Source organism: Nycticebus coucang, chromosome 6, assembly GCF_027406575.1.
Source record: "Nycticebus coucang isolate mNycCou1 chromosome 6, mNycCou1.pri, whole genome shotgun sequence".
Classification (NCBI taxonomy): domain Eukaryota; kingdom Metazoa; phylum Chordata; class Mammalia; order Primates; family Lorisidae; genus Nycticebus; species Nycticebus coucang.
Window position 1 is genome coordinate 121,532,659 of NC_069785.1, and position 14,873 is coordinate 121,547,531.

At 37.9% G+C, this 14,873-nt stretch overlaps 1 protein-coding gene across 10 annotated transcripts in view; it reads right to left on the reverse strand.

Annotated features, from left to right (window-relative positions):
* Positions 1-14,873, reverse strand: part of SIK3 (SIK family kinase 3) — a 277,645-nt gene that overhangs the window by 73,314 nt on the left and 189,458 nt on the right. For all 10 annotated transcript variants that reach the window (XM_053593242.1, XM_053593241.1, XM_053593246.1 and 7 more), the window contains exon 4: positions 10,972-11,133. In XM_053593242.1, the coding sequence (XP_053449217.1) occupies positions 10,972-11,133 (162 nt within the window). The remainder of the gene's footprint in view (positions 1-10,971; positions 11,134-14,873) is intronic.

Consider the following 14,873-nt stretch of genomic DNA (forward strand, 5'->3'; position numbering starts at 1 on the left):
GCAAATAACACACCATGAATGTAGACAGTCTTCATTTCCAATAAATCAAACTGGATATAAAATATAGAGATATAAATAAATACAGATATAGTTATAAGATGTGTACATTATATATGTATATATAAGTGTGTATATATTATGTGTGCATGTATATGGTACACAGTTTTTAAAATTTTGGTTTTTGAGACCCTAGAAACACATCTCAATGTTATATAAGAATTATGATCAAATGAAGACAGTTCATAAATTTGGTAAAGTTGTCTTGAACCACCATAGAACTTTTTCTATCCTCATTAATTTGAATTTCAAATTACTGCTTCTTATGCCTTATATAGTCCAGTTCTCCATATTAGATGTAAAATTATTAAAATATAACCAAAAACTGCATCCGGGTCAAAACATTATGGTAACTAACTACTTCAACTGCCTAACAAACAGAAGAACTGAGTCACGAACATGCTTCTGAGCTCCCTGCTAGCAGGCAGACTCTCTTGATTTACAGTCAGAGGTGCTCAAACTATTCCATTTAAGGAGACTTAAAAAATTATTGCATATAACTTCTAAAAAGCAGAAAAGGTGAGAGAGGTCATTATCACTTTATATGACTTGGAATACTGAGAATCTCTGAGGTTTCAGAAATCACTGGCTAAGAAAAGATCCTATATATTCCTCCAGGTGTTAAATAATGGGGGTCTGTGTGCAGCCTCGGCAAGTAGAGTCAAGGATTACATAAATCAATAGGTTTTTGAAAGACTAGATGAAATACACATGCTTCCCACTAGCAAACTAAGTGTTTCTCAATTTGACACTAAGAAAACATACAAACATAATATTCACTCTCTTACCATTTCAAGAGAATAGATAAAGGTATATTTCAGGACTCATACAAGTGAGAACCAGATTCTGGTTATAGGGACTCTGACCAATATTCTGTCACTTGGCAAAGGCTTGCCTGAGAAATCAGTCTTATTCTTTTTAATATACTTTTAACTTAAGTTTCTACTATAAGTTATACAACATAATAAAGACTTATTCAGAGTCAGAGAGAAGGAGCACTCTGGGTGATATGTTAGCCTCTAATCAACATCTACTTATTGCTTATAATCCTGTTAGAAAAAAAAAAATTGGAGAGGGCCAGCTGTGGTGGCTCACTCCTGTAATCCCAGAACTTGGGAGGCTGAAATGGGAGGATTGCCTGAGCTTACAGGTTTGAGACCTGCCTGAGCAAGACCGAGACCCCATCTCAAAAAAACAAACAAAAAAACAAATAAACAAAAAAAAACAACTGAGCATTGTGGCAGGCGCCTGTAGTTATGATGCCACAGCACTCTACTGAGGGTGAGAAAGTAAAACTCTGTTTCCAAAAAAAAGGTTGGAGAAACATGGTCTGGGGTAGACCTACCCTGTTTCCCTGAAAGTAAAACATCCTCCGAAAATAAGACCTACTTACAGGAACGATAAGACGTCCCCTGAAAATAAGACCTAGCACACCTTTGGGAGCACACCTTAAAATAAGACACTGTCTTATTTTTGGGGAAACAGGGTAGTACATACAACAGCTCTTATAGTTTCTACATCTACCAATTTGTATAGTAGTAAAATAGCACTTAGAATATCAATGCTCTTTTAAAACATCTTAAATTAGGAAGCACAGGTAAGTGTACACCTGATTTTTTTCAACCATCACTTGCTTACTAGAGATTTTTCAAAATTGTTATTTCCTGCATCAATAAGACACTGATAAATTTATTTTTCTTTGTTCTAGATATTATATAGATTAAGTAAGATGCAACTGGCTTTTAATCATTACTTATACACATTTTACTTATCTATGTTTTATTTTTCATTGACAAATAGTAATTGCATATAACTACAGGGTTTAATATAAGATCACGATAATGCATACACTGTGGGAGGATTAAATCGGGCTAATTAACACTTTTTATATTTATCAACTCAAATTTTATAATATTAAATGCCATGCCCAACACGGTCCCAGAGACAAAGAGCAATTTGAAGTTATGAGACGATTTGGCAGGTCGAAAGCACATGCCATCCCAAACCCTGTTATGCTCAAGTCAGCCCCTTCCCCCTATAGAGGAGAAGCAAGCTCTCAGCCTCAGGCTTTTTTTCACATAGTTTCTTTCCTTTTGTCCAAGGTCTCAAAGCAAAGAGTTCATTTCTTTTCTGCCCTGTTTTCTTCTCCTCTTCCATTCTCAAACTACAATTCCTTTAAAAAAAAAACAAATTCCCAAAATAAGTAATTTGCAATTAATAGATACTGGCATAAAAATCCTTGAGTTTGGCCTGGGTGCGGTGGCTCATGCCTGTAATCCTAGCACTGTGGGAGGCCGAGGCAGGTGGATAGCTTGAGCTCACAAGTTCAAGACCAGCCCAAGCAAAACCCCCTGATCTCTACTAAAAATAGAAAACAACTGAGGCACATGATTGCAAGAGGGACTTTACCTAACAATTGCAATCAGTGTAACCTGGCTTATTCTACCCTCAATGAATCCCCAACAATAAAAAAAAGAAAACAACTGAGGCCAGAGGATTGCTTGAGCCCAAGAGTTGGAGCTTGCTGTAACCTATGATGACACCATGGCACTCTATGCAGGGCTATAGCTTGAGACTCTGACTCAAAAAAATCAATCAATCAATCCTGGAGTTTGCGGAAAGCAGGAGAGAAGTCAAGATGTACAAACCAGAAGTTTGTGTAAGGAATCTACAGTTGGGAATAAAATTCTTTATTCTCACTTTTTCAGCCCAGCATATGTTTACCTACCCTCAGGTATAATACTTCAGTGTGTCAAGAGTGGTATGAAACTACAGGCTAAACAGAATGAATCTTCTTAGAACTTCAGCTTTTTTCTGTTAAATTAATTTTAATATTAAAACAAATATAAATACAACATTGAGTAGAATACAAAATGTACATGATTTTTAAAGTTAAAATATGTGATTTAAAGTGGGCCATTTTGGATTATATAATCAACACCCTACATGCTCCACTCTGTATGAGTCCATTCTCCTCTGCTATTAGGGAAGCCACAGTGGGAAAATCTGAGAAGCAATGTTTCTTTTTTTTTTTTTTTTTTGAGACAGAGTCTTACTTTGTCGCCCTCAGTGGAGTGCCATGGCGTCATCGCTCACTCACTGTAACCTCCAACTCCTGGGCTTAAGCGATTCTCCTGCCTCAGGCTCCCGAGTCGCTGGGACTACAGGCGCCCTCCATAATACCCAGCTATTTTTTGTTGCAGTTGCCACTGCTGTTTCAGTTGGCCCGGGCTGGGTTCAAACCCACCACCCTTGGAATATGGGGCTGGCACCCTACCCACTTAGCCACAGGCACCACCCAGAAGCAATGTTTCTGCATTGGTAGCACAGCTATTGTGAAGTGAGCCCCTATCCACATAAAACTGTTCTTCATACAAGAAGAATAGAATGACTTTAATAACCTAAAATTCTGACTGATAAAAATCTGCTCATTTGATGGATGGATGGATGGATGGATTGATTTTTTTTTTAAGACAGGGTCTCACTCTGTGTCCAGGCTACAGTACAGTGCAATGATCAAAAGCTCAGTGCCGCCTCAAACTTCAAGGCTCAAGCAATCCTCCTGCTTCAGCCTCCTGAGTAGCTTGAACAACAGGCATGCACCCTCATACCCAGCTAATTTTTAAAAAAAGATTTTGAAGAGCTGGGGTCTTGATATATCTTCCAAGCTGTTCTTAAACTCCTGGCCTCCAAGTGATCCTCCCACCATGGCCTCCCACAGTGCTGGGATTAGAAGCATGAGCCACAGCACGCAGCCTTGAATTTTAGCTTTAGAATTTTTTCATACAAAATAAATCAACTATGTAGCTGAAATGCCTTAGCTCTTCATTTGTAAAGTTCTAGTCTTGGGAATAAGATTGAGGCCATAGCAAGGGTCAATGTATATTAAGGTTATTTGGTAGCTTCCAGTTGAGGCTCATGTGCCATTACAGGATGGGAACACAAATTGAGACGTTAAAATTCCTTGGCTCTACTATGATAACCTAAATGCGGGACAGTCAACTAGGGCATCTCAGGGCTTGAATTTACTGACTTGTCTACCTGGGAGGTGCACTGAATGATAAATAATGAGTGTTAGGATCATGAAATAAAATTCGGATTGATATAAATACTGCATAACTATTTCCTAGGACATTCTCTATCACCACGCTGTAGAAGAACTCTCAGAAATCCAAGGTTTCCAACCTGTTTTTATCTATATCATGGTATCTCAGAATATTAATACTAAGGATGAAAGGTCCACTGACTTATGAAATGTTTCAATTTCTCAATTTCAAAAAAACCAAAATATCTAGCTCTCACTGCACTAAGGTCAAAATTTTCCACAGTACCTTAAATCCATGCACTCTGAAAATTCTTTCCAAAATATTGGCTTTTCTGTAGTTGCACATCAGATCTTTGCTGTCTACTGATTGCCAACTAAAACAATAACATGGGAGTGGAAACTATCTCAGGGAGACCATTCTGGGAGTCGACTTTTAAAGAGAAAAGTTTCCAACTTTCTTATGTTAAAATAAATGTTTCCATAATTTTCTAAACATTCTCATGAAGTCCGAGTATTTGAAAAAACTTTTTCACAGAGTAAGCCAGCTACATTTCAGTATTTTCTTCGTCAATCTTTCTTAAATATAGAAATATCTCTACTTAATCTTTGGGGACAAGGGCATTAAAATTACTTTCCAGTATCAGTATGTTAACCACTAAAAAACAAGACATCTTTTTTTTTTTGCAAATAATCAATAAGAAAATTTTATTTTTCCATTTCTAAACAAATCATTAATTGGAATTTCCCTCTTCTTGGCCTAGTTTTCTCTTTCTTTTTCTTCTCTCTCTTTTTTTTTTTTTTTTGGAGACATAGCCACTCGCCCTTTCACCCCAGCTATAATGCATTGGCATCATCATAGCTCACAGCAACCTCAAACTCCTGGGCTCAAGTGATCCTCCTGTCTCAGCCTTCCAAATAGCTGGGACTATAGGTACTTGTCACCAGCCTGGCATTTTTTTGTTTGTTTGTTTTTGTTTTTAGTAGAGATGGGCTCTCTCTTTTGCTCAGGCTGGTCTTAAACTCCTGACCTCAAGTGATCCACCCACCTCAGCCTCCCAGGATACTAGTCTTACAGGTGTGAGCCACCATGCCCAGCCTTCCTGGCCCACATATTTCATTGGTTAGAAATCCTAGAAACTCTTCTTTACTTTATCTCTTAAATTTGCTGCCTTTTTCTTCCTTTCCATGTCTATATCATCACATCATGCAGGATTTTACTGTTTCACAGCCTTCAACTGGTCTTTCATTGCCTTCCTGTCCCCTCCCCCACTCCCATTTTTTTTTCCTTACCCATCCTAAATTTAATTTATTAAACCCATATACAAATAACTTGATGATCTAGCATAAACATCCGCTCTCCGGCCCTCGCCATCTCTCTCACCCCCACTCCTCCTTCTCCTCTTCTGATTACTCCAGCCACGCTGGCTTTCTCCTACCTCTCCAATGTGTTAAAATCACCTCTCTCAAGCCTTTGCATTGCTCTTCCTTCTGCTTGAAGGTTCTGACTATCCTGGTTAAAGTACTGTCTTCTCTCACAAGTCATTCTATCATATTACTGATTTTATCTTTTTCTCAGCCTTTATGAGAGTGTATTGGTTTGTGTTTGCTGTCTATCTCCTCCCATGAGGATACTGTTTCTAAGGTGCTATTTTATCTACTGCTACACCCAGTGCCTAGGTCAGTGTCTGTACACAGCAGGTGCTTTGTTAATGTTTGCTGAGATTCTCCACTGTCCTGCATATCTTATCAAAGTGTCATGTCCTCAATAGGGTATTTATGTCCTCATCTGCACTGCCTGAAGTTCAAATCAACAAAGCTATGGAACATAGAGCAGGTATGTGCTAGTCAGTGGGTGAAACAAACAGGACATGGCTTTAGTCCGTATGGAATTTACAATCTAATGGAATTTTACAAACCAAAGTGGTTTCTTCATCCTCTAAATTCCTGTGCTTATTAGACTATACAATTAATGTTATAATGAATCATGATGTGCCTTGTAACAAGTCTTCTATTGTATCAAAATATAATCTGGGGTTAGTGCCCGTGGCTCAGTGGTTAGGGTGCCAGCCACATACACTGGAGGTGGCGGGTTTGAACCTGGCCCAGGCCGGCTAAGCAACAATGACAACTATAATAAAAAAAATAGCTTGGTGTTGTGGTGGGCACCTGTAGTCCCAGCTACGCGGGAGGCTAAGGCAAGAGAATCACTTAAGCCCAAGAGTTTGAGGTTGCTGTGAGCTGTGATACCATGGCACTCTACCGCAAGGGCCAAACAGTGAGTCTCTATTTCAAAAAGGAAAAAATAAAAAAGTAAATATATATATATATATATATATATAATTTGGTAGCTGTGAAACACACAGCCGGCAATGCAGACCACATGCTGGAAAAGCTATGCTGTGCCTCCTTGGTGCATCTGCTCCTCTGAGGATCCTCACACGCCTGAGGCTAGAAAAGTGACAGTTAGAGGCCATGAATCCTATTCTTTCTCCAGAATTGAGATTCTCTACATGAAAAGAAAAAAATTGTTTGGGTGTTCTTTGTAAGAAATTCAAAGTTTTGGAAAGTTAAGTGTGGAAAGAAGATGCCAGAAGATGAAGGGATTTTCATGTTTTCTAATAAGCTGTATTTACACATCAAACATGGTAAAATTAAGTAATATATGGAGACTTTACCTCTTTCATGTTTACATGGATGGAGCCGGATCATATTCTTCTCAAAGTATCTCAAGAATGGAGGAAAAAGTATCCAATGTACTCAGCCCTACTATGAAACTAATTTATAGCTTTCATATGAAAGGTATAACCCAGTTATAGCCCAGGAATATGGGGAAAGGGGAAAGAGAGAGGAGGGAAGGGGAGGGAGGAGGATGGGTAGAGGGAGGGTGATTGTTGGGACCACACCTACAGTGCATCTTACAAGGGTACATGTGAAACTTAATAAATGTAGAATATAAACGTCTTAACACAATAACTAAGAAAATGCCATGAAGGCTATGTTAACCAGTTCGATGAAAATATTTCAAATGGTCTATAAAACCAGCACATTGTACCCCAGGACTACATTAATGTACACAGCTATGATTTAATTAAAAAAAAAAAAGGTAATATAATTGAAAATGCTTTGTGAAGTACTTTCTGTATGTACCAAGCATAATTTTGGTCTTATTTAACTTTTCAAAGGCCTAAACATTTGCTGCTCAAATAGGCTGTAAATCCTTGAGGGCTAGAGTCATGTTTCACACTTCTTTTTTCTCTTCTGTACCACCTGAGCCAGGAGCCTTTGTTAGCAACAGATAAGATTCCCATAGTCACCCTACTGATTCTTAGTTCTAGACTGGGTAACCCTGCCTTTCAGAAATAAAAATTCTTTATCCTGGAAATGACCAATGTGTAGTCTGTATCACAAATGACAGAAACAACTTTCAAAAAATTCTATAGAAGGCATGTTTGCTACTGCCATTAAGAAGAATTTTTAAATTCTAAAACCGGAAGGAAAACTTAAGTTATTCACCTCTCTAGAAATAGAATAAAAATTCATAAACAAAAATTTAAATCTAAAACTACAGAATGATGGTTGTATCTTTTCTTTTTTTTTCAGACAGTCTCATTATGTCACCCTCGGTAGAGTGCCATTGCGTCACGGCTCACAGCAACCTCCAACTCTTGGGCTTAAGCGACTCTCTTGCCTCAGTCTCCCAAGTAGCTGGGACTATAGGCGCCCACCATACACCTGGCTATTTTTTGGTTGTAGTTGTCATTGTTGTTTGGCAGGCCTGGGCTAGATTCAGACCCACCAGCTTCAGTGTTATGTGGCTGGCACCCTAGCGCTGAGCTACAGGCGCCGAGCCAGTATCTTTTCTTTTTTGAGGTAGGATTTTGCTATCTTTCTTGCCCAGCTGGGCTCCAACTCCTGGGCTCAAGTGATCCTCCTGCCTCACCCTCCCCACTAGCTTAGACTATAGGCATGTGCCACTGTGCTCAGCTGAATCTTATAATACCTATAACTGAAGTTTACACTCATGTCCAGGGAACACATATTTTCTGTGAGAGGGCTAGCACTAGCATGGGCATTTGTAATAGTGAAATTTTTATAGTATTAAATATCAAATGTAAATTTCCATATTAATTAATACAAAATTTAAAAAATAACTAACACAAACATAAACCTCCTCCAGAACAATTTATTCATCTTCTACAGCAAACACAATGCGTGATTATCTTAGTTAAAACCACGTAGGTAAATAAACATGGCATACAGAAAACATGAATTTCTTATGTTTCCAAATCTAAATTTTTACTTCTTCCAAGTTAATCTGTTACTGTAACAGAAGAAAGAATTCTAATATTTTGTCAAAAAAGGCCATTGAAAAGATCAGGGATCTCAAGTTACTTTTAGCTTTTAGAATTAAAGTTGAATTCATGACCTACCTGACCGTATCCTGTCAAAACCATCCAACCTACCTTTCTAAAATTAGTCATGTTCTAATCAGCTTCGACGAGAAACATTTCTCCCACTAGTCCATTAAGTTCAAAGAGTTGGCAGGTGAAAATGAGAATTCTATCTAATCTGTGTGCAAGAAAGGAAGCTCAGGCAGTGACTGAGAGACTAACAATGGCATGGAGAGAAAGAACACGGGAGCAAAGACAATGTCAGACACTGTACCAGGCCACAACGCTCATTTATTACATGATCATTTATTCTTTGTTTTGCTCTGAAATAAATAATAAAAATGCAGACTCTGGGTTAACAAACTTACAAATTTTGCCAAAGCATAAGTGTTACACAGAGGGCCCAAAGCTGGCTGCCAGCACCCCCAAGAGTCTGTAATTACATACCAGCAGGTAGAGGCTCTCATTGGACTACTTGTTTTTGTTTTAACTATTAATGAATAAAAGCATGTAAAAATCTCCTTACCTAATACAGTTTTTAGTTTCAATGATCAATGACCTCTGCTTTTACTCTTGGTTTCTCAATGCAAAAATCAAAGACCACAGAAATTTTTCTTAACTAAATTAAAATGGTCCCAAATTCAAAATCAAGAACCACAGAAGCATTTAAAAATTTCACCCCTGGGTCAGTGGAGGTAAGATAAAACTACTGAATATAAAGAGGACCTTCTTTTAACTCACTACTGTAATCAATAATCCAAAGAGTCCTACAATGACATCTGTAGTAGACTGAATAATGGACACTCAAATACATGGATGTCCTATATCCCCATTCTTATGAATGTGTTGCCTTAGAAGGATACTTTCGTAAATATGATTAAAAGAGGAATCTTAAAATGGGAAGATTTTAGCCAGGAGGGCTCAATATAATCACAAGAGTCCTTAGACGAGGGAACCAGAATCAGGAGTAAGATATGTGAAGAGGCTGGAGTGAGGTAAAGAAGGGAACCAAGCCAAGGAATGCAGGTGGCTTCTAGAAGCTGAAAAAGGCAGGGAGACGGATTTTCTCTTCAGAGCCTCCAGAAGGAACCAGTCCTACCTAGATCTTGGTTCTAGCCCTGTAAAACTCATTTCAGATGTCTGACCTCCAGAACTGTAAACTAGCAAATTTGGGTTGTATCAGGCCATTACATTTGTGGTAATTTGTTACAACATAAATAAGAAATTACATTTTATCATACTTTTAAGGACTGTCAAGCCTCATAAGTATTATTACTATTAATTTAATTGAAGCTACAACAAATAATTACAAAAGAGTGTTTGCAATTGTCAGGCCTTTCCATAGCACCCACTTCTGTGGGAACTGACGGCATCTAGAGTGCTTTGGAGAACATAAAATAGACATAGGAGCAAAGGAAAAACGTGATTTTATGTAAGACAAAGCCTTTAATTCCTGCCTACTATGTAATGAAATAGTGCAGGACTCAACTTATAAACTATGTAAAAGTTCTAAATAAGAGTGAAGCTATTGGCCTAAATAAACAAATAAATAGAAATCTAGGTGATATGCAAAAATGAAAAAGTGAACGGGCTGATAACCCAAACCCTCAGAAGAATCACCAACCTAGCAAGGGTACCATTTAGGCATTTCCATCTATAATATGATATAAATCTAAACTCTCAGTTCCTACCCCTATTAAAGGAATGGAGTCTTTAGAACAGCTTTATAGCTTGGCTTTTCAAGATAATTCTATTCTAGTTGTATTTCAGTTTTCTATATGTGACACCCTCCCTTTTATCTGGGAAATGGAGAACACACAATATGTAGTATAATACTAGAAACTGTCAGAAAGAAAATGGCTTATCTTCATATATATGGTTTCTGTGTAGACTGTAGTCACTTTCTTCTATCAATAGGTGGTGAGCTTGTATTTATTAGGCAAAATGCATTGGTTTACTAAAATTGAAGCAGGAGCAGATTGAGGCAGTGAAAAGTGGTTTTTTAGGCACTGTCAGATGAGGAGACTAGCAAAATTTGAAGAGAAAAAAAGATAAACTGGCTATAAGCCTCCATAAGATCTATTCTCCCCTAAATTATTACAAAACTACAGCCTTCAGAATAAGCATGCAGTGATACAAATCAACCTCAGCTGAAGGTAAGAGGGTATACAGTTTTAGCAGTTTTCATTTCCATTTTATTCTATATTATTTTAAAAGGACTTGTCAACCAAAATAATAGAATTCTGACTATCACCCTTTCCTTTCCTTCTTCCCAGCCCAATTCTAGCTAATACTACATAAAAAAATAAATACATTTTGAAAGCTTATCAATTTTCAGGCTATTTTTTAAAATCCTAAATTTTCCTTACTTTCATAATACTTCTTTATGAAGAGACAGAAATTGACAGTCCCTTGATTTTAGAGTCCAAAAGGAAATGCTCCTTTGTCCCTATTCCACGCCCTCTGCAAACTTCTCACCTGCTATTTTGATATTCAGATTGGCATCCAGAAGCAAATTTTCAGCTTTTAAATCACGATGAACAATGTTCCGACAGTGACAAAAATAGACGGCTGTGACGATCTGTTTAAACTTCCGACGGGCCTCCTTTTCTGCCATTCTACCATGAGCCACCAGGTGGTCTGTGTTAAAGAAGAATACAGTCAGTTTCATTTTGGATGTTAGTTTAATTTCAAAAGGGAGACTGAAGGAGGGATGCAAAGGGGCCATCAAACAAGTGACTTAAAGAAGAGAAGTAACAAAAGGAGAACAACAAACTTATAGTCCTGGTTTGTATCTATAAAAATTCATTTATAGTAAGTGTCCAAGCTATTTTAAGAATAAATCCTGTTTGCACAAGTATGCATGAGAATATACTTGCATGAACATAAGAAAAACAAAAGTGTTCTCAGGGTTATGATGCCATTTTTCAGGGGCCATAGCATGCGACACCTTCCCTGTCATATCCTCACTGCAAAAGATTACATATAAATGAGCAAACACACCCATAACGATCAGTGTCAGAAATATTTCCTGTGTTAAAGCCTAAGTCAAAAAGTGAGGTCCTAATAATCGATCATTTCAGGAAAGAGTAGACAGAAATTAGTCATTGCTAAGGGGGAAAACCGCTTTATACAAGACTCTATTCAGGCTAGTATCTTGTCTGCTTTCTCAAAGTTGTAAAATTTGACATTAAAAACACATTTGGTCATTATTCTCTAGAATGCATAACAACATGCCTACATTTTTTGTATTTCTATGTATTGAGCTTATCAGATTTTATAAAACTATATTAATTTTTATAGATTACATCAATCAAAACCCAAGTGAAGTTTCTGCCAACTTAAATGGGAACATTCAACTTGCTAAAGTATATCTAAAGAATTTACATGTGATAAATTCTATAATACTATGCTATCCTCAACATTCAAAATTTTTTTTTTTTTTTTGCAGTTTTTAGCCAGGGCTGGGTTTGAACCCGCCACCTCTGGCATATGGGGCCGGCGCCCTACCCCTTTGAGCCATAGGCGCTGCCCAACATTCAAAAATTATTTGAAAATAATACATAAAAATGATTTTACTAATTTAGCAATTTCTTTGAGAACTTTCCAAGAATGGCAGTAAGTTTATGCTGAACCAATAACACACAGTTCTTTGATCCAGTTCTTCATCAAATCAACAACACACACAGGTTGTAACAGCTGAGGGAATTAGAAAGGTTAGCTGTGAACAGTATGTTCTGTTTGAAATTTCTAATAGTCATCAATGGTGCCCTCTAATCAACTGATATTTGCTCAATCCTAAGGTAGTAACAAAGTGACAAATTAGACAACATAGATACGTGTATTATTGCCTATTTATCAGGAGTGGTTTACTAAGAACACCCAACGATTTTGGTGATATTTCCCTCACCTAAAAAGATTAGTCAAGCACATCTTTTCCTTAATCACAAAAAAGTAGGTTCGAGGTAAAATAGATTTACTAGCAGTGACTGCCAAGACAGAGAGCTGGGGGCAAAAAATGGCAGGCAGAGGATACAGAGAGTTGGACGATGACACATCCACACAGCAGATTTTAAAATATTGCGAACTATATTCTGACGAGAAGAACATAAAATCTTAGACAGCAAATAATATGGCAACTTTAAGAACATGTCTAAGTAGATAATTTAAATTATTAAGAAAGACACCTCAAAGGAATTGCTGTAATTTTTGTTTGCCATGCATAAGGTCTTGGGGAAGTAGTTCCCTATTGTTATAGCCAAGATTATCAATGTAATGGGGAAAAAGGACAAAATAAGTCTTCAGCTTAGATGTTAAAAGGACCAGAATACAGCTTTCTAAGTGAGTTAGAGGTGGTGATAAATGAGCTCACACCCTGGTGTGTTTGGGCCTCTGCTGACATCTGTCATATGAACGTTAAACAACACGAAGTCCCTAACTAGTGACAGTAACGTAACACAAGCTGTTAAAGAACTTGACATCCATCAGAGGGAGAATGCTATGTTTTATTTTAAGAGGCTATTCTTTAACAGTACCTGCTCCTTTGACCCCCTATTTCTCTTAACTCAAGGCCTAGTTATTCTAATAATATGTTTTAGTTGCTAAACTTTGTCTAATTAAAGAGCTTTGAAGAGACAGCTATTCTTGAGAAACATAAAAATAAACCTTCATGGAGGTTTACCATCAGAAGCTCATTTGGCCAAGCTACCCATTAATTAAAGTGCCCAAGAGGCATTCATCTGGCAGTAAATACTAATTACCAGAATACATCAAAGCACTTCTTAAATACGGGAGAATGATTAATTTTGTGATTTCCAAAGTAAGTGATTTTCTTTTATTAAGAAACTCTTTATAAATTTCTAAGTACTTTGTTTTCCTAAAATGATTGGAAAGTTCTCAAAATTGTTACCCAGGCCAGGAGCTGGTGGAATGAAACCCAGTTCTGTTTTATAACCACAATTTGTCCTTGGACAGTACATTTATACTGCCAAAACCCCTGCTTCTAGATCTGCTAAATAGAAGTAAAGGCTCCTGCAGATTACAGCCAAGGAAAGGGTAGCATATTTAGGAATAAACTTGTACTTTGATTAAAAGTTACTATACGTGACAAAGCTTTACTTTTCAAAGATATTTAAAAAGACTTTTTTTAAAAGGTTCACTCAATACCATATAGGAAGCCGGCACATGGTGGTTCACACCTGTAATCCTAGCACTTTGGGAGGCTGAGGTAGGTGAATTGTTTGAGCTCAGGAGTTTGAGATCAGCTTGAGCAAGAGTGAGACTCCCATCTCTATGAAAAATAGAAAAACTACGGCGGCGCCTGTGGCTCAGTGAGTAGGGTGCCGGCCCCATATGCCAAGGGTGGTGGGTTCAAACCCAGCCCCGGCCAAACTGCAACAACAACAACAAAAAAAAAAAAAATAGAAAAACTAGCCAGGCATTGTGGCAGATTCCTGTAGTCACAGCTACTTGGGAGACTGAGGCAAGAGGATGGCTTGAGCCCCAGAGTTTGAGGTTACTATTGAGCCATGATGCCACAGCACTCTACCCAGGGCAACAGAATGAGACTTAGTCTCAAAAAAAAAAAAAAACGGGGGGAGTGGAGGGGGGGTGGGGGAAGGGCAGCACCTGTGGCTCAAAGGAGTAGGGCGCTGGCCCCATATATTGGAGGTGGCAGGTTCAAACCCAACCTCAGCCAAAAACTGCACAAAAAAAAAAAAAAAAAAAGAAAGAAAAAACAGAATACTATACAGGAAATACTTAAGCATTTGGTTAATCGATCACAATAGATCACAGGATTCTATAGTGCTTAAAGGTGATTATACACTAACTGTCACCATTAATGGTTCTGGTTAAAAGGTATTTGTGGTAGTGCACTGAATCAAACAGCTTAAACTATCATACTTTCCCCAAACTCACCTTCACTGTTTCTATAGTTATAGATACAAAGAAGATACACAGGTCACTTAGTTTTAAAAAGCACAAGCTGCAAACATGCAAAGTCTAGATGTTTATTCCTGGCCATTGTGTCTGCTGTTCAAGTTTTCTCCTCTTTGGGAACACTGTCCTCCTCTCCACATACAGGCACCTCTTAGTGGCTCCATCCACTCAGATCTTGGCCTCTGTTTTTATTTTTGCCCATTTCATCCACACACACACCCCCACCCTGCCCCTTGGTTTGCTTTTAGTGTGACCCTATGAGGCCTAGTGGGTGTGCCAGGAGCCAGCAGTCTGCAGCGGTTTGCAGTCCCTGCTGAAAATTGCCTTTCAGCTGCCCACTGACAAATGGCTGCTTTATATTCGTATGTGCTCTATAAGCAGGCAGCAAAAATTCTTCAAGTTCAAATGTAATGTTTAACTTGCAGTGAAGAAATCCACAG